The sequence below is a fragment of the Danaus plexippus genome, chromosome 28 (genome assembly GCF_018135715.1).
Source record: "Danaus plexippus chromosome 28, MEX_DaPlex, whole genome shotgun sequence".
Lineage (NCBI taxonomy): Eukaryota > Metazoa > Arthropoda > Insecta > Lepidoptera > Nymphalidae > Danaus > Danaus plexippus.
The window spans coordinates 320,779-340,404 of NC_083556.1; the positions used below are offsets into that span (position 1 = coordinate 320,779).

General features: G+C 34.4%; 1 protein-coding gene across 3 annotated transcripts in view; it reads left to right on the forward strand.

The window, feature by feature from the left end:
- LOC116776179 (neogenin) overlaps positions 1–19,626 on the forward strand; it is a 69,688-nt gene that overhangs the window by 37,272 nt on the left and 12,790 nt on the right. For all 3 annotated transcript variants that reach the window (XM_061525218.1, XM_061525219.1, XM_061525221.1), the window contains exons 2-3: positions 18,689–18,872; positions 19,413–19,543. In XM_061525218.1, the coding sequence (XP_061381202.1) occupies positions 18,689–18,872; positions 19,413–19,543 (315 nt within the window). The remainder of the gene's footprint in view (positions 1–18,688; positions 18,873–19,412; positions 19,544–19,626) is intronic.

Sequence of the window (19,626 nt, forward strand, 5' to 3'; positions counted from 1 at the left end):
AGTTTTAATTCAATTTTTGTGAATGTCAAGTAAACATTTCAGTTGAAATAATATTAAATTATATTGTTATACACCAGAGACGAAGTTTCATGAAAAGTACGCTGATAAAAAAATATATTACACAATACACGTATATAACAAGCGTTCATTACGATGACTACTGAAGAGACTTCCTGGTAAAGTACTTTTATATATCAATCATAACTAAAAAGTATTCTACCACACACCAGTCACCCTGATGGGGGCACCACCACCAGCTACAGGTCTGTGTTTAATTACATTAATTACACGTTACGGATGCCGTAGCAACTTCCGTTACAAAAGACTCCTTGTTCGAATCTAACAAATGCTTACCGAAGATATTATAAGCAAAAAATCATTGTTATGACGTACAAGTCCAAAAGTTTTTAACATAATATTTTATTAATAATAAATGCAACACTGCTCAGGGTCGATTGATGTTTGTTTGTGTTGGTAGTCGAATCCACTAAACTGATTTCCTAAAACATTTCGAATACGAGACCGTGTAAGATATTTTCAATAACCCGGGTTACATGCTGTTAAACTAGCGGTGTTGCTCGTTGAGAAATCCATACTCACTTTCTGGACCACAATTTTGTAAGATAATTAATCTGCATCATGCATGTGTTTGGGAAAAACTGTGACAAAAGTGCAGTATTATGTAGAAATTCAATCGGTTCAAGTGAGACACGTCCAATCCTGCAAAAAGGACTGCCATGGAAAAAAAATCATAATGGCCCTATATCCTTTAGAACTTTCTTTATTGTACGGACGATAGAATACGTAGAGTGAATAGACTGAAGGGAATTGTAAATTTCAGGTCTTCTGTAGGTTGGGGACTGTTTAAGCTTCGAATTATTAGAAACTGTACGGAGTAAGCTGATATTTAGGATTCCTGGACAGGACTCGTGTACATGCTACCAAGTGGAGACATGGTGCTTAGCAAAGTAAAAGTAATTATTCCGTTTTAAATCATCATCATCTTCTCGTCTTTGTTCAAATCCTTTATTTATAAAAAATATAAAAGTGTGATCTCCAAATGAGGCCTGAAATCAAAACTTCCTGTATATCGATTCAGTAAATCCGAGAGCAATGTTGCGAAGTCTAAGTTTGTATATCGCTCAATGATTTAATGTTAACCTAATTGGCTATGTCAAGTGTATCGCTCCACGGGTCCGGTTATTACAAGTGATCCAAAGTTCACCGCCTACTTGACACAGTTGTATCAGATGGCCTGAATTGGCCCAAGTTGGCGTGAGCTAGTTAAAACTTAATACGAATCATTGACTTACGATTAATTCATATATAAACTGGAGGTGAGTTATCAACTTGGAACAGACAAAAAAATAGCGGAGAAAATATGGTAACGATGGATTATATTCTCGACATTTCCATTTCCGCAGAAACGTTTTGTTGAAATAGGAAAATGTTTAACGAGCGCGTCACTGTGGCGATGCGATTGAAATTTTAATCTAGTTTTGATTGAATTCTGTTTGATAAACTGCTTCCTATAAAATCTAGAGGTAATCATTGGGTTTGCATATTTGTTAAATAACGGTTTTTTCCCAACTCTATTTATGCCGTTGCGTTAAATATACTAATTAATTTTATCGTTTTAATTTCGTCAAAATATTTTCAATTTATGTGAGTTGTATTTAATCTGACGGTAGTTTCTTTGAAGACTCGTTTATCAGTCTAGACCGAGTCTAGGCGATGCGTATGCACTAATTGTAGTGTACCATTTAAAGAGGCGCCTAATGCCACACTTCAACTTATCACATGATGATATAAAATGATGGAGTGAGAGAGATTAACTTGATTTATAGTAAAGGAGTGGACGGGAAACATTAGTGTGTGTTTGTTTGTTAACACTTTATTATGAAACTTTTCAACATTAGACCGCTCCGAAAAAATAAGAGAATATTTAATATGTACGACATAAAAAAGTTTAAGTACTGAGGTTTTAATGTTAAGACAACATTAAATAAGCATTTTATAAATAAATTAGGCTGAAGTTCAGTCTGAGCAGTCTAGACTATTTATTTGTATTATATATATTTGTATTATATATATATATATACATAATACAAATTGCGTTTAACGACACCACATAAAAAGCTTCAACATGAGCCATCTCCATACTGACAAATAAGATTAGAGCGGAGACAGCTCTGTGGTAATGAAATAACAGATTTTTCCCAAAAGTAGGTTTGTTTATTCTGTTTGATCTCTGACACGACTTAACCGATTTTGACGAGACTTAATGTCAAATAGATGATGTTAAGAGAAGTAACTAAAGGTACCTTGATGAAAGATTTTCTTTTTATTAATTATTAATTATCCAAATAAAAAACTATGTGTTTAGAAAATGGCGAACATCTGGAGAAACAATCTAGCAGGTGACGATACCAAAATACGTATTTTATAATCGCAAAGCATATGAATTAAACGTTTATTTTATAATCCATTTATCGTTATGACACGCCTCATTAAGAAAATCAACATAATTAATGTTCTCTCTGACAGAAAACACATGCCCAATCCACTATGTGGCCTGATTTCCTGAGAGCTCTGTACTCTTTAGGAACAGATAATTAGTAGCAAGAGGCTTAATCTAAACGCATATGCGTATAAGCCTTGTTTTCATAATCTATATATGTTAACAATATTATTCTTTCAATGCGTATTATTCCGTCGTGTTGATTCCAAAATCTTTCAGCAATTTGATCTTAAATCTCTAATCTTAAGAGCTGGTTGTCATAGGATCACTTTATTCTGTAGCTGCATTTCATTCAATGTGAACTGTAATCCCAAATCCGTGCCCATACCCTCGCCACCCGTGGAGGCGACTCGTCCGCAACTCCCCCTGATGCGGATGTTCATGGGATTTGAAGTAACCACGAGACATAGCATGTATAGTACAGATTTATGAAAAATATCTATTCATAGCGAAAGCTTTGATCTTTATCTTCATATCTTTTTCTCTGAAACATTTTCTATTTATTTTGTTTATAATCCTAATTTGTATTATTTTGTTATAATAATGTTCCTTATAAGTTTATTACGTTCGTTGTTATATAAAGCGTACAATTGTTCTCGAAACGCGAGTGTAGTCAGCTTTGCTACTAAAAGCACTGCCTCCAACAATCGCTTTAACTTTTATTAACACACAGGGCTGTCATCGCTATAAAACAAATATCCAATTAATTTATTTATTATAAGAATATTTTATACATATGATGATTACAAAGCTTCATACAAAAGTATTGATATTCTTAATTTTTTCATATATTTTGTCAAACATAAAATAAAACAACGGACTGGCAACCCTATCGAAAATTGGTAAAGCGAAATCAAGTTATTAGCGTATTGATGGATCGCTCGCGTCGTATTTTATTTTTCAATTGAATTCAATTTTATAGTTATAATTACTTCAAGAAAACGTTAACAAAATATAAAGTTATTCAATATTTTTGGACCGAATTTCATTCGGAAAGCAAACGTTTTTGACATCAAAAGTCTTTCAAGTTCATACAGACAATTAATCTCGGTTAACAATATATATATTATATTTTATTTAAACATAAAAAGTTATCACTATAATTTAGCCTTATTAGTTAAACAGTATAGTTGTGTTTTCTGACGTGTTGTTCAAAGTATCACATATAAAAGCATAGTTGGACTATAAATAGATGAAGTGTTTTATAACAGACAATCTATCGATTGACAGAGACGATTGGCCGGTCTTTGATCTTGACAAAAACAGCATCTATTATTGAGGATCTCATCTCCGCTAATGATGTCCATATCAAACCTGTCCCAATGTGATCTCCCAGGCGCCGCATTTTCTCTATGTCTTCCAATGATTGACGCTTTTTGCTTTTCCTTAGAAATAATATTGCATTGCTACCAGTAGGATTATTTTTTATTTATCCTAGTACAATTATTACTTTTGTTGCACATTTTTTTGAGTTGAAACTCTTTATATATGAAGAATTTTATCTCTGATAAAAATATACTAAATTGAACCTCAATATTATTGAATGTGATGGGATTGCATCGTAACGTTACTGTCGAGATAAATTTCAGAAAAAAAACTATTAAAAGTACTTAGGTTATAGAATTATTATCCTTCTGGAAACTTCCAAATATTTGTTAAGTATCCGCGGCTACTATCCATTGGATTCCTAACAATCACTTAATGTAAAATGGATCGCCGTCGTAAGGTAAAAACCTTCAAACTTCATATTAATCAATGTCGCAATATTGGTAACTAACGGACGCACGCGACTTCGCCCGGGATCCTTTTGAATTATACGCACGGAACTTTACGCACCCACAATAATTGATATCATAAAGTTTAATAGTTTATGTAAACAAATAATATGTGAGGCTTTCTCGTGTGCTCATTTAAATAAAACTGTCTGTCCGAGATCACGAGCGCCGTAAAGGATCTGAAACCTCGCTATTATGTAGATATGAAATAATAAAAAAACGTGTAGTATCCGAATAATTTAGTATCATTTGTATGAACAAACTTATTTTTTATAAATATTTGTTAAGAGTTCTATAATCATGTCCAAAGGAAATCAAAGGAGGAGTCGGTTGAAACGAGTAGTTCTGTCTGTCCCGATAAGGTGAGCCTGTTTTCATTTTCACTAGCAGATGCCCGCGACCTCGTCCGCTTGTATGAGATATTAAGAAGGTTTCACATCACTGAACTATCAGCGCATTTTAATTAGTTGTTTTGTTAAAACTTTAATAACTCTATTGATAATTTTTTTACCCTATCAAGTTAGGTATAGTTATATTGTGACGAGCTCACAAATAAACATAAAGTAAATCTGTCTTCTTAATAAAAAAAAATAACCTATAGTTTATCTCAAAATAATATTAAGTAATATATTTTACCCTCACTTGTTAGTTGATCATAATGTTGTTGTGGTTTTTCCTAGAACTTTTTAAATATTTACTTTCAAAGTTGTCGTAATCATCTCAATATATATAATAATATTAATAATATTCTTGTTGATAAACAATATATCAACAGTCTTTCATGGCAAGCAGTAACATAATATGCAGTTAAACGTCTCCATCGATCACACGTAACAGACCTCTATTCCTAAGAGTTGTGTATTCTGTAAAAGCCAGTCTAGTTGAAGCTCGTCGAAGCCTTCATTTGTCAGCATAGTTTTCTCTCGGAAGCTGGTACTGTCAGCGGAAATTGTTCGATCCCGGTTCACCCAACTGACCTCTGACCCCAGGACTCGATGTATCCGATCGAATACCGCTAACCCTGTTACAGACGGATCATTTGTTGGTTTTGTGTACACTAGACATTTACCAGTCATTGTGTACAAATTCTGACAGTATACAAATTAGTTGCTCTATATTCGGACACAGCATTATGTTTACCTTTGAACTCTAATAAAAGCTTCGTGAAGGATTCACCGCGGAATTGTTCCTGTCATCGTTTGAATTGAATTTGAACCCAGATCGTGTTCAGTTCATTCCTGTTTAAGAATGTAAAATGTTCATTTATTTAAATGTCCAGAATCCAGATAGACTCCGCTACTTATACGTTTAGTATTGCTGTTCTCCGGTCAGCTGTAATCGACTCGAGGGGCCGCTGTCAATCTATCACGGAACAACAATAGAGCATGCTGTCATTCATTGTCTTGGTGCCGTTGTGTGTAACCTTACGTCGTGTTTGTGTGATGTTACGTAAGATAAGATAATAGTAGTGATGGAAATTTAAATAATAATAATGTAACATTTATTTAAATTTATGTTACATATGTATGAATTATATACGGTGGCAACCGGAGGTTCCAGGAAAACTACGAAACATACTTATATGTATATTATAATAGAAATTATATGTTAAAACTTATAACCTATACCTAAGACTACACGATTGCCCCGATGTTAGGATAGCAATGCCATTCCATAGCTTATGTGGTATCAGGAATCTTCTGGTTCACACGGCTTGGTGTTCGTTCCGCGGAGACCGCGGCGTCACTCGTTATATGATATTTTATCCATACAACGATGTTACCCCGGCGAAGTTCATTTATTTTATAATATATAGCGCGTACGTAACATATGTGTAAATGTTTCTTACTTTTACGCAAACACTGCTGAACTCATTTCGATGAAGCTTTTCAGTGATGTTGCTCACACAGCAGGATAATATAAAGATGTAATTTATCGTTAAATTTAATTAGTCCGTGTGAACACATGTAACAGTTGCGTGAAGTGTGGCGTCATGGGACACGTATTATAGATGTGACCGACAGTCTGTATGTAATACCTATTTTATTGAAGTATCCACTATAAATCGCTCTTTCAAGCTAAGTCGACGCGTTCAAAGTCACAAGTATATTCTAGTATATATTAATATTACTATTATAAAGATATGATAAAAATGAAATAGTTAACGGCTAGAGATTATACCTTGCAAAAAATTGTATATTTTTTGTTCTTTAAAAACTCCCGCGAGATAATTTCTTTCCAGTACGCTTTAAAATAATTATCAGAACCGTTCGGGAGTATCATAATATTCTTCCACCAGCCACCTTAATGTTAGATTATCATAGAGAGGAAGTACTCTAACTGTTTCACTAAAACGTAATCGTTGCGTCACCTTAAGGGCGTCTGAGAGCGATTTAATGCTAATCTATGTAAATTATTTTCTATAATAAGACAACAATACAAATATTAATTAATGTTATGAAAAATACTATGTTATTTTAATTTGTAATCCATACAGAAATTGAAATAGTCGAAGCCTGTGGCTGTTAAAGATATTTTGCTAGTCTTTCATCCGCTATTAATACGTAATTTCCGAAACAAAGCATCGAGACAAAGTCGCGAGTGCAACACAGTTGGAATATAAAAATGAGAGGTTGCTAGAACCTTTATCATGTTATTTGTTGCGGGTTGTATAACGAAACAAAAGGCTGCTCGTAAACAATCCGCCCCCTCAAAGCTTTAAAGTATTCAACGTAATTTTTTAATATTACGCTAAAATATTTATTAGCCATAACAATAGGGGCTTAACCTCTTTCCGACATAAATTGAGAGCCAATAAACTCATTGTTGGCGCATTAAAGTAGCGTTTTGTTCCCGCTTTCAAATTACCAATCTTCCCGTGGCCTATTTCACGTTTTTTTTTTTTTAATCTAGGGCTGTAATTTTTTTTGTGTGAAACGTTAAAGGGGCAGCACTTCAAAAGGATTGTCGGAGATTCTCTAATTAGGTGGATCTAACAACATTGGACAAAATTGTCTATTACTTATATAGATGTATTTAAAAATGTATGATTATTTAAGCTATAGATACTTACTCTAATTTATCTAGTCCTGTATCTGATGAGGTTTAAAACAAACAATAATAATGAATAGTCGATACAACTATGGAATTTTATTATTATTTGTTCGTAATGAGAAACTCAGTATTTTCGTCATTCTAACGCTGTAAAGAATATCGTCGACGGAAACCAACTAAACATTAAAACACAATTTGTTTGTCATGTCCAAAAAGAATCAGATATGTATGTATGTTTGTGTCTATGTGAAAGTATCACAAGTCATCAGCCATAATTCAGCCCCGTTCCCCACTAAACTACTTTTCTTTGAGCCCTTCTGACTCGGTGACACGAATACCGCCTTTTGTTTCATCCCATGCTTCGCTCGTTTCCATCATTGTTTCTTTCTCTTTAGTTTCAAGTGACTGCGAGCGGATAGATGGGTGAGATCCTTATAGTACACAGTCTTAAACATCACGATGCATTTACTTAACGTCAGTCAAGGAGGCCGTGTTTTTATTTGCTTATATTTATTTGAGCTTTTCATAGAGCTACCTATATTTTTGCGTTGTGGCCATCATTAAAGTTGTAATTAGTTCCTTTAATCAGTGACCCAAATATCATCTCTGTCAGCAAAAGGCTTCATCTTTTAAATCAGCTGTTGTATTACTATAGTGAAGTGTTTTACAACAGGCCTGTATTTTTTATTCAGCTTATATTACGAACTCTTGTAATCATTTGTTTTATCTTTGATGTCTGTTTATATTTTATATATCGAAGGTAAAGATTAGACTTAGTAAAATTATTTTTCTCATGCAATTAATTCTGAAATCTAACCTAACAAGTTAGGTTAGCTTGACGTATCAGACTACCCGCAATCCGAATTAAATTAAAATCTTCAAAGGCGTTTTCAATATTCCTATACGAGTACAAGAATAGAGAAAGCTCTATTAAATAACGAGATTATATTCTCGTATGTTCTCGCATATATTCATAATTAATGGATTTTTTCCAGATAACAAAGTATAGGAGGAATTCCATTATAACCAACGGGTGTTTTTTTTCGAGGTATAAACCTTAAGTTGGCATTACTTTTCAAGATGGCGACCGATTTAATAGTTGTCAAGTGTTTTATTCTCAGTTTGGTTTGGCAATTCGTCATGAACAGACTCACGCCTGACAAATGCTTGCAAATTGTGCAATTTTATTTCTGTACGCCGAATGGTGCGTACAATTGAATTGCTACTGTAGAGCGTAGCATTGATGGAGACCCGAGTGAGTCCATCCGCCATCGAGCACAGTAATTGGACCTGTGTCCAACCACTTTATGGAAGATTTTGCGGAAGGATCTTGGTTTGCGTGATTACAAAATTCAACCCATACAAGAATTGAAGCCAAACGATCACCAAGCAAGGCGTAGATTCGTCGAATGGGCCCAAAACGAGATCGCCATTGTTCCCGATTATCATAACCGAATTTTATTTAGCGATGGTTGAATGGCTACATCAACAAACAAAACTGCCGCCTTTGGAGTGAAGTTAATCCTCAAATGAATATCGAAACACCATTACATCCACAAAAACTGACACGTTTGGTGACCGCCTAATTTCACGTTTGGACCTGAGAATTAGCCTCCAAGATCTTGTGATTTAACACCGCTAGACTATTTTCTGTGGAGTTATGTAAAGTCATTGGTCTATGCGGATAAGCCACAAACGCTTGACCATTTGGAAGACAACGTTCGCCGATACGGCCACAAATATTGGATAAAGTCACCGAAAATTGGACGTCCAGATTGGACTATAAATCATAACGAAATTCAATGCCACAAGATTACCTTTTAAATTAAAAAAAGGCATGACAACCGAATATTCCATCATTGTTATTGCAATTTAAGTTCTACACCTATAAAAAAAAACATCTATTATTAAAGCATTGTTTCTGGTTTGTTTTTTGATCTTTTATATCAAAATTATAACTTATAAGTTTTCCTATGAAACCTATTCAATTCTTTGTTTTTGATTAAATCTCGAGATATGTCTTCTTTTTTCATAATAAATACCAACGTTTGATGTAAATATTTTAAGTTGTTATAAAAAAATCTGAGTAGTCTCTATGTATTGATGGAACGCTCTACTGACGATGTTGGAAACTGAACGTTTCTACACTGGAAATGTGTATTATATCCTATAAAGGCTTTTACGCTATAACTTTGTTTACTGACTCTGTCTGTATTCACGTTATATTACATAATTATTATAAAAATGTGAAATATATCTGAGAATCAATGACGTTCATTGTCACCATTTCATGTTCTGAGCATATTTTCATATAACTTTAATATAAAGTCGAACCATGCCAAGAGACGATTAGTTTAATCATGACCTAATATAACCAAGACGATGGAAACATTGATATAATTCCACAATTCTCATAGAAAACTGACAAGCCTTTACGATTAGTAATACCAGTTATGACCTTGATTGTGTCCAGGCTTTATGTTTATCATTTACATTGATAATAAATCAAAACTTTTATAAGGAAAGTATCTTAAGTTACTCCTTATTAAAACAACGGAGATAGTGACATAATCGTAAAAATTGTCCCTGCAGTTTCAAACATAAATAATAAAAAGAATATTACGGTATACGTAGGAAAGACATTTATACGTATTTAGTAAAATGTCGTTACTTTATAACAGACGGACAGTACAATATTATTATTTGTACATATCATAGTCGGTCTGTGTATCTGTTTGTAATCGCCGTTTCCTTTTCGAACCTGATTATTTTAATATATTTTTACTCGCTAAGAACATCCTTTAATGAGCTCTGTTGGATGCCATGCCAATTATGGCTTCACTAATGAGCCATGAGCTTCCACACTCACGATGCCTTTTTATTTACATTTATTGAAACATGAAACGCTATTAAAAGAATTTAAAACGCCACTATGGTTAATCGACGTAGTTCATTCGTACACCTTTTGCTCTACATTATTAACTTAGTTTTTGATGTACGTTATTTAAACGCGCTAATACATTAAAGTCTGGAAACCGTATTTAAAGCGAACCAGTGTGAAGGCTTCTTCTATATAATTAAGTAAACTAATACCTGTTTCGTTGTAAGCGCTCATATATTCCATGCATAGAGATGCTCTATGGTAGAGCCGAAGTTTGTGAATGGCTTTGTTAATATTTCAAGCGAGTTGGCTTTTAACGTTGATTTCAGACTAGCGATCCTTATAATATTTATAAGAATATTTCATTTCTATGTTTGTATAGTGAAAATTCATCATAATCAGGAATCGAACCTCTCATCTACGTCAACGATTAGGTCACTTTGCCAACTGAGCTATCGTGCTATTTATTTTATATATACATTTCAACTTAATATCAGCTCAACATTTCTTTTATAGTAGTTATGTTAAAATAGTAAATGTTGTCTTTTAATCCAAACACGCTTGAAAGTTTTAATAAGACATAAAAATATGATAAAAGCTGGTATCAGTTAAGCAAAATCCAGCAAAATTACGTCTTAATATATATACGGGTAGCTAATTATATTTGTAAATTACTTATATATATAGAAACCGCCGACCCGAACCCATAACTTATTCAGCTGAGACTTGACCTTCGGATATAATTCATGATGCAAGCTGCCTCCGACACATGTGTGACGACCTGAGTCTAAGTCGTTACGAACATTGTTGTTTAAATCATTATATTCTGAATACGTTATCCCATTAACTGTTACACTCGGCTTCGTATGATATAAAGTATACAGAAGCGAAATTCAATGTTTTGCTATTATGAGAGACGAAAAATCATTCGCTTTTCTGATGAGTTCGACGACTGTTAAGGTGTGTTGTGTTATGCTCTGTGGACTGGTCATATCTTTGTGAGTTTGGCGTTCCTTGGTGACCTGAGGCTGCAGCATAAACACTACAATCAGTATTCCTAGCAACCGTCCCTGGCTTCGCACGGGTTCTTTAGACCCTATAGGGTCTATGGTACTACAAGAGGAGAGAGCTTTGCTAGGAGATTTTTTAAAGTGGCTTGAGAAATATTTGTGTTAGATAAAAATAAAATGATCAGAAATAAATTCAATAAAATATAGATTTCAATCGGCGTAAAAGTTACTTGTTTGGGTTCAATTCATTGATGTAAAGAAGCTTTTACTAAGTACTGATCATTAAGAAATCACAATCATCTTATTGTTAGATTATATCACATTCGTCTTATATTTATATCAAAAATACGTGAATTTGAATTAAAATCTTTAATAACTTTTTATCAACTAGTCGAAAGATGCCATCTCGACTTAAAAGTTCATGCCCTAAAACGCTTTACTTGTTATTTCAAGAGCGTAACTTTATTTTTCGTAACAGAATACATTTGTTTGTAATGTTGAACTGAACTTACCTTTAACTAATTTAAGACTCCTTAATTATATACCACTTGTAACTATGTATGATTTTAATCCTAGTAATATATAGATGACAAACAATATAGACAATCTAACCCATGTTATATCTCACACTAGTCCTACCTAAATACATTTTTAATCTCAAAATGGGTTCAGCAACTTTGTGTGATTTAAAAATAAACACAATAATTTCTGCCTTCAATTTTTATTTAAAGTATGTTGTACGTATTATATAATAATGTGATTCCAATTATTGTTTAACGAGCCGTTGCGGTCAACGAGCGGAGCACCCTCTATACACATTTATTTATTTTACCTAAGAGTAACAAAATGTAGAGAGGTCCCCTCTTGGTAAGTGGTCTTCTGGTCTTCATCCGTTTAATTTTGCAACAAAAACCTCTTTTGAAAAAAGGCTTTTTATTGGATGTGAAATAATCTAAGAGCGGACAAGATTAAGACAGGTCATGAATTATTCTTCATATTCCTGCGACACATCCGCGTGGACTTAAAAGTTTTTTGGAATGCCAAAAATGTATATAGTCTCGTTTATATAAACACCATTTATATAAAGCTGTGGCAAACCTCTGCTGATTCTGGATGGACAGTGAAAGTTAATCAGTGTTTTAAGAATTACAACTTCTTTAGGGTGTATAATATCAGTGATTCTGGTAAGTCGTAATACAAGTTGAATTGGAACAGAAGCCACCGAACAGGATATGTTAAAGTCCTCATTAGCATTATAATCTCGGTTCCATAACTCCTTTGAGCTATACATCTCTAGAATGCAGCTCATAGAAAGTTAGTTAGCCATATAATATACATACAGAGGCTCCTGAAGATACAAGTTGAGCACGGTGTACATCAGTACTGAACAGAGATACTTCATTTCATTTGCCTTCCCGGTCACATTAAATTAACGGCACTCAGAACGGTCGCAAGTCGGTACATGTAGAGCATAACATATCAGCATCACCTGATGATAAAGATGAATTCACAAAGAAAACACTCGGCTATCTTAATTACCGTACGAATTAAATTAAATCCATGAGCAAGCGTTCTCTGAAGATCGCTCTACAGAACAACAAAGCTGTTACACAAGAATTTTTCATTCTTAAGATCGTCCTACATCCTGGGTCTGACACGAGGCGACTCCAATTAAGCTGTGAGTAATGAAGCGTGGCATCCGACGAGCGAGCTCTGGAACACTGGAGCATACTCCAAACCACTGGAGTGTGGCGGTGGTGTGGAATGTGTCACGAGATACGTGATTAATAAATAAGCACTTCAGACGATCAGCAATTAATATAAGGCCAAAAATATATACGTTATACTAATGGAATAAGCGACAAATTATCTTTACCGTTACGTTGAAAGCAATTTAATATTGTGTAGTTACTTCAGGAGTTAGGAGTTATACATTTTTTTTTACTTGTATCTAAGATGAGCTAATCTTTAATTCGTCACAATAGTGACGTCATATATTGATACAATCAAAATATTTATATAAATAAATAAAAAGCGTTACTATGATGTATGCACTAACACTATGTATAAGCTCAGCTAATACCTTGAACATATAAATATACATTACATAATAATAGTTAACGAGAAATAACCTAAAGTAAGAAAAGTCATTGATTAAGGAACGATAATAAAATTAAGTTGTAATTAAATGCAACACGGAACACGACAGGAGACGAGATAACGAACGACTTGTGAAGAGATCTCGGTCTGATGCAGCACGACTTGTGGCACTGTTGACACACATCGCTGTGGCGTTAGGGCGGGGACACACTGAGCACAGCCTCATTATGATTATATTAATCGCGTATATATGCCTTAATGAGCATATAATGTTTGTCATACCAACATATATCCGTGAAGACAAGTGTTCGCTGGATATATATGCATTTTTTTTTCATAATCTGTTTTGGTACGTATGTTAGGTTAAAGTTTTCATTATTATATAAATGTAACTGTTACTTCAATAATTAATGTATTTTTCTTCAGCAGCAATTAATATTGATGCTATATACTACATATCGGATTTAATACAAATTCGTTATTTTAAAGACAGGACGCCAGCCTCGCTGACGTCATTAATGTCACTTGTTTCAGTACGTTCCAGATATTTAAAAATGAAACTTCAATTCTTCTAAATGTTCTTGTATTTCTCGAAGGTTCTTCATAATCACATTCTTTATGCTCCGCACTCGCTGAACTCTGCAGTCCGCCGTCGTGCGTCCAGACGTCATATTTATACCAGAATTCAAACATAGTTCTATTCTCTTTGATTTCGTTTTACTTTTAACAATAGTAACGACGACCAATAAGTTGTTATAATAATTGATGACAGCCTTAAATTATTTCCATGTTGCATCCGTCATTGAAGCTGATAGCGCCGATATTTTATCACCTTCACTCATTAATTTCATGCGTAAAACAATAAGAAACGAAATGTGTGTCACAACTTTTGGCGCTTACCGTAAGCTCGAAGCGTCACACAGCCTACGTGACGTTAATAGATTCTCATCCATGATTCTTAACACATTACAGTATAACGTAGGATATTGAATGAAAAACGTGAAACGCTTCGTGTGGAGTGACGATGCATTCTTGTGTTAAGCGTACAGGACGTCACTTGTATTCATAGAAAATACAGGATATAATCAATACCATCATCATCATCAGCCTATCGGAGCCCACTGCTGAGCCAAGGCCTCTCCTCACATGGAGAAGGTTAGAGCATTAATCACCACTCTTGCTCAATGTGGATTGGCGATTTCAATCTTATAATTTGAAATTATAAAGTCAAGGTTTCTTCACGATGTTTTCCTTCACCGTCCGTCAGTGGTGTCTAAATACTCTTAGAAAGTACATATGACTCGGAAAAGATCACATTGGTACTTGCCAGGTTTCGAACCCGCGCCCTCACGTGTGAGATCAATATATCTCTTGTTTTAATTGATTTCGTATTAATAATTCTATGTTATACTGGTTTTAGTATTTCCAATATCAGATCAGTAGGTCTTCTTCTAAACTACATTAAATTACGGTTCTAATGGCTGGGTAGTAACGATAATTAACTATCTGTACCTAGTGTCACTGCATAAGGACATGGAGTTTTACCCAAATATATTAGTAACACGTATGCATATTGTTGTAAACTAGAATCTTATAAAAAAATGTCCGTTGTACTTATAACGTCGTGATGTTATAAGGTAATGTAAAATTTTTTAATCATCTTCCTACTGACTTTAAGATTATTAAATAACTTTTTTTTTGTCAATACGAAAATGCTTACGAATAATTACAGCCTGTTCGATCTCATTGTGGCGATATTAATCCTCCAGAGTCAGGAGGCTGTAGAGAATTTTTGCGAAAATACCTCGCAAACTATCGTAGACACACAAACAAATAAATAATATTTAAAATATAGAAATAATGGCATTCAAATTTAAATACACTATAATAGTTAACAATAATGGGACTGGGTTTAACAAATATATATATAAGTTGTATGTGTTTGTTTTATTTGAATAACCTTTAATTATAGTATTTCCCAACAATGCTCCCAGCTCACGCTGAGCTCGTCTCTTGTTTGCCTCACAAAGAGATTATCTCTTGACCCAGTCGCTGAACGTTCCTTTTGAACCTAATTTTACTATTGTGTCAGTTTATTTTTCTATCTATTTGTTTTTATTATCTCCTGTTCGATTGTTACGATACGAATTCAGTTTAAAACAAACGATAAAACCTTTATTAGCAATGAGCAATGAAATCGATTTATTTATTATACTATCCAGTAACGAATGCTTTGAACGCGATACGATCTGACTGATAGTGTTAAAGTAATCACCATTACGTAGGCGGTAACCGTATGTACATTTATTGAATGTGATCGTATCAAGACGAGCCGACGCCCTAATTACTGTTCTGCCGTCAGTGACTATTCCGTTGTGTTTGTGAATTGTTTATCTGACATTAAATATGATTACTATAAGTGTTAGGGTCTTAATTAAAGTAAAATATTTTCATTACCTTTGACGGGAAGAACCTTTTGTTCATATAAAAATTTGGTAATATAAAATATGTGCTGGATTTAGTGAGAGCCGTATAAGGCAGTTGTATAGCACAACCTACCAACGACCTCGTAATGTTTGTTTGTAACTCGCCGATACATCAACAGTTTTCGATGTGAGAAAACACATCACTGAACACGTAATGCTTTTAAAAGATTTTGTTTCTTAAAACTCTAATAACTTCACATGACATTCTTCTCTTCTCAATCGTTCTCTCACTGTTGAGGATCGGGACTCCAGAGGTGGACTCCATAATATCACATAAAATCATCCTAATATTTATGTTTTCTTGTTTCCGTCCGAGTTTGTTAGAAATAAAGTTCATCAATACGTATTATAAAATAAAGTCCATCGCCGCGTCTGTCTGTCTGTGTGTTCGCAATAAACGGAAAAACTACTATATCGATTATAAAACGGTTATCACCACTCGATAGCGTGATTCCCGAGGAAGGTTCTAGCATATAATTTGTTAAGTTATTGTATTTACTTGTGTGTACATAGACATAGTTGAAGATAGCATATCTCTAGAATAGAATAAATCTGATACCATCTATTCAGTCTCTGAGATATATCTACAAAAGCTCAGACATCTTTTGGTCCATTCATCAGAACAAAACAAACAATTAAATATACGAAACAGTGTATTTACTTCCTTATCTATTATCACAGCTCGTAGATGATTTAAACAAACAATCTATGTATCAATAGCATTGTTTATTTAGATGTCATCTCACAGGACGAAGGTGACATATTTTGACATGTGTCAGTATGACATCGCTTGCTGCAGAGGATGTGCTGATCGAAATTATGTTATATGATTCAGAAAATAAGGTCCTAAATCGCATTCAGATTAATTAGAGTCCGTATCAGCACTGATTTAAGTCAGGGGTAAGTCCCTTATTAAGGCGTTGCTAGCACATGCGGGTCGGATGTGCGTGGTTAATGTATTAGAATAAAATAAGATATATATATTTTTAATTTATTATTCTATTGTACTGTTGTCTACTATATGGTCTTTATATGGCAATACCTTTCATACATTATTTTGTAAAATTAAAAATTTCAAAGATTTACATCAACTGAAACAGATATTATAACATCACAAAAAGTCCATATATCTCTTATGATAGTACGAATGTTGCTCTGTGTATCAAATACTGAAAACGATCGGTTTGCAGTGATGTTGCAATCTTATAGTAAGGCTATTTAAAGTATCTTGTATATTTTCCTTTCTTTTTCTTGTCTATGTCATTCCATAATTAATAGTTATGTATGTTTATTTTTGCGCATATAATTATGACTAAGTTGCTACTAATGTTAGTATATCTTCCGCTAATTCTAATAAAAACCGTAATTGTCTTCAGGTCTTAGTTATTTAATACTGTCACCTCATACTGTGGCGACTGATGAGACAATTATTTTATTTCATTTAAATGAAACGAATATTTTTCGGATAAACTACGCGGATTTTTATTATTTTAAAAAATATATAATCTAGACGTTTCGGTTACTTTTCAGCAACCGTGATCACGGGCAGACGAGATGTCCCGTCTGCCCGTCTGTCTGTCACATCAATAAAACTCGCGAAAATCCTAGATCTCATTATTTTATTTCATTTTAATTCAAACTATTTTATCGATCAAATTAGGAAAACTACGTGTAACGATCTGATCTGGGAGCACAGAGATCCTTAGATCTTTCCAGCAAAGACTCCGAAATTATAAATCCTTTTACAGTCCTTCATAATCGTACTTTGTAGTTTTTTTGCATTAGTTGCTTGTTTATTTTTTATAAAGCAACTTAGTATGTCATCAATTTCAATAGATACATTGAATAGTTTTTTTTGTTTATTTATCAATAAAGACCACTGGTTCCTGATATGACAAAAAACTATATTTTCTGCTTAAAAGCTCCCGCATCCATTGAGTTACGTAATACAAACACTGTCATAAAGCGTATATTACGTGTGCGAAACGAGCGATCGGCTCTTGCCACGGTAATGTTGCACCGACGGAGGCATTCTCAGGCTTTATTGGAGGCACGATTGTGTCGATCGAGCCTTCGTCATTTACAACCGAATACCGTCGTACGGGGAATTTTGGGAATTCAAATATCGCATTCAGTACCCGATATTAAGGGTTATTTCAGCATACGACATTCGATTAGTCACCAGCGGGATGGTTGTATTGTATACCAATCAAATAGTATTCAAAGGGACCTTATCGTCCGATCAAAATTATGTTTGCGCACGAGGAAGTCTCTAGAGACCTTATGTAGGGGGATTACGATTGAGAATTGCATACCATTCGGTCTTGTTCCGTCGTTGTCTGAGTGGAGGAGGGTTTAGTTTAATTATAAAGGATGGTTTACTTATTTGGTCGTTAAGAAGCACTCGAGGGCACGAATAAAGAGAGCATTCAAGGGTTTTCTTCTTTTAAAAAGCACTCGCGCAATCTGATGGAGCTGTGGGAATTGAATCGAAATATACTCCGGCAAAGCCTTAATACAGAATTAAAAACTTTACCGCGATATGGATATTTTGTTTCATTGCTCTGTGAAAGACCTGAAAAATACTATCTTTACAGTGGAGACACCAACAGCTTTAAATACTAAAGATGTCGGAGAAATTTAATTAATCTTAAAAAATATCATAAAATGTACCACTATCCGTGGAGTGGTTGATGAAGATTTAGCCAAAAATAAACCTTCAGTAAATATCAAATTACTTTGAGAACCTCCCCTTTTTTGAGTCAATCGTAAACCTCTGCTTGTTTTTCAGTGAACATTAAAATAAGACTATCTCTGTACTAAAACGAGACAAAAAAAATATATAAATTATTCTTCTCCAGGCGGCGAAGATGCTTCCGATACGATGTTCAATCTTACGACGGAGCCGGCGGATGTGGTGGTGGTGGAAGGGGAGAGCGCCATGCTGTCCTGCGGAGCCGCGGCCCCCGCCAGGCTCAGTTGGAGGTACAGCGCCTCCGCCCCTCCGACCAGAGACCACAGCCTCCCACGAGCTGATAGCTTTAGGTAAGGATTCTCTATAGCAAGTAAAAATAACGATAGAACGTTTGAAGTATTCGGTTGTAAGTTAGGTGTAAGAATGTCTAGACGTTTTATGAATATTTCTGGAAGTTGGTAACCTGGTTGACCTTCAAGTTTATTATGATTTTATGTATAACGCGTTTATAGAAATATCATTAACTAAATTATAATTACTGCTCATAACACAGAATAAAATAGAATTGACCATCCTACAGATATTGTAAATGAGAAGGTATCCAATAATGTGGCTTCCACATTAGCATAACACATGTTCTATGAATTGTCCCAAAGTTAGTAGGATTTCTCTTGTGATCAAAGCATAACTTTTTTAGTTTCTTATGAGGTCACGTGACTCAGGCGACTTCAGGTGACGTTACTTTTTCTTATCATATACATTTTTGAAGCTACTCATTCATCTCTGAAGTCAATTCCAAAAACCACGCGGATGAAATTGCGGACCAAAACTAGTGTTTTGTATACTGTATTTTTTATATATCAATCGGTACGAACCCGTTCGTTTTTCAGGAAACAGTTGACGAACGGCTCCCTGCTCATAGAGAGAATGTCACCACCACTGGCCGGTCAGTACCAATGTGTGGCGACGGTAGATGGTATAGGTACCGTCGTGTCGCGAGTGGCCACTGTCTTCCTCGCTGGTGAGTGTTACACATGCTAAGGACCATATTTTATAATTCTATTGTGGTTTGTCTCGAAAGATATGTTTATCACAATTAATCGG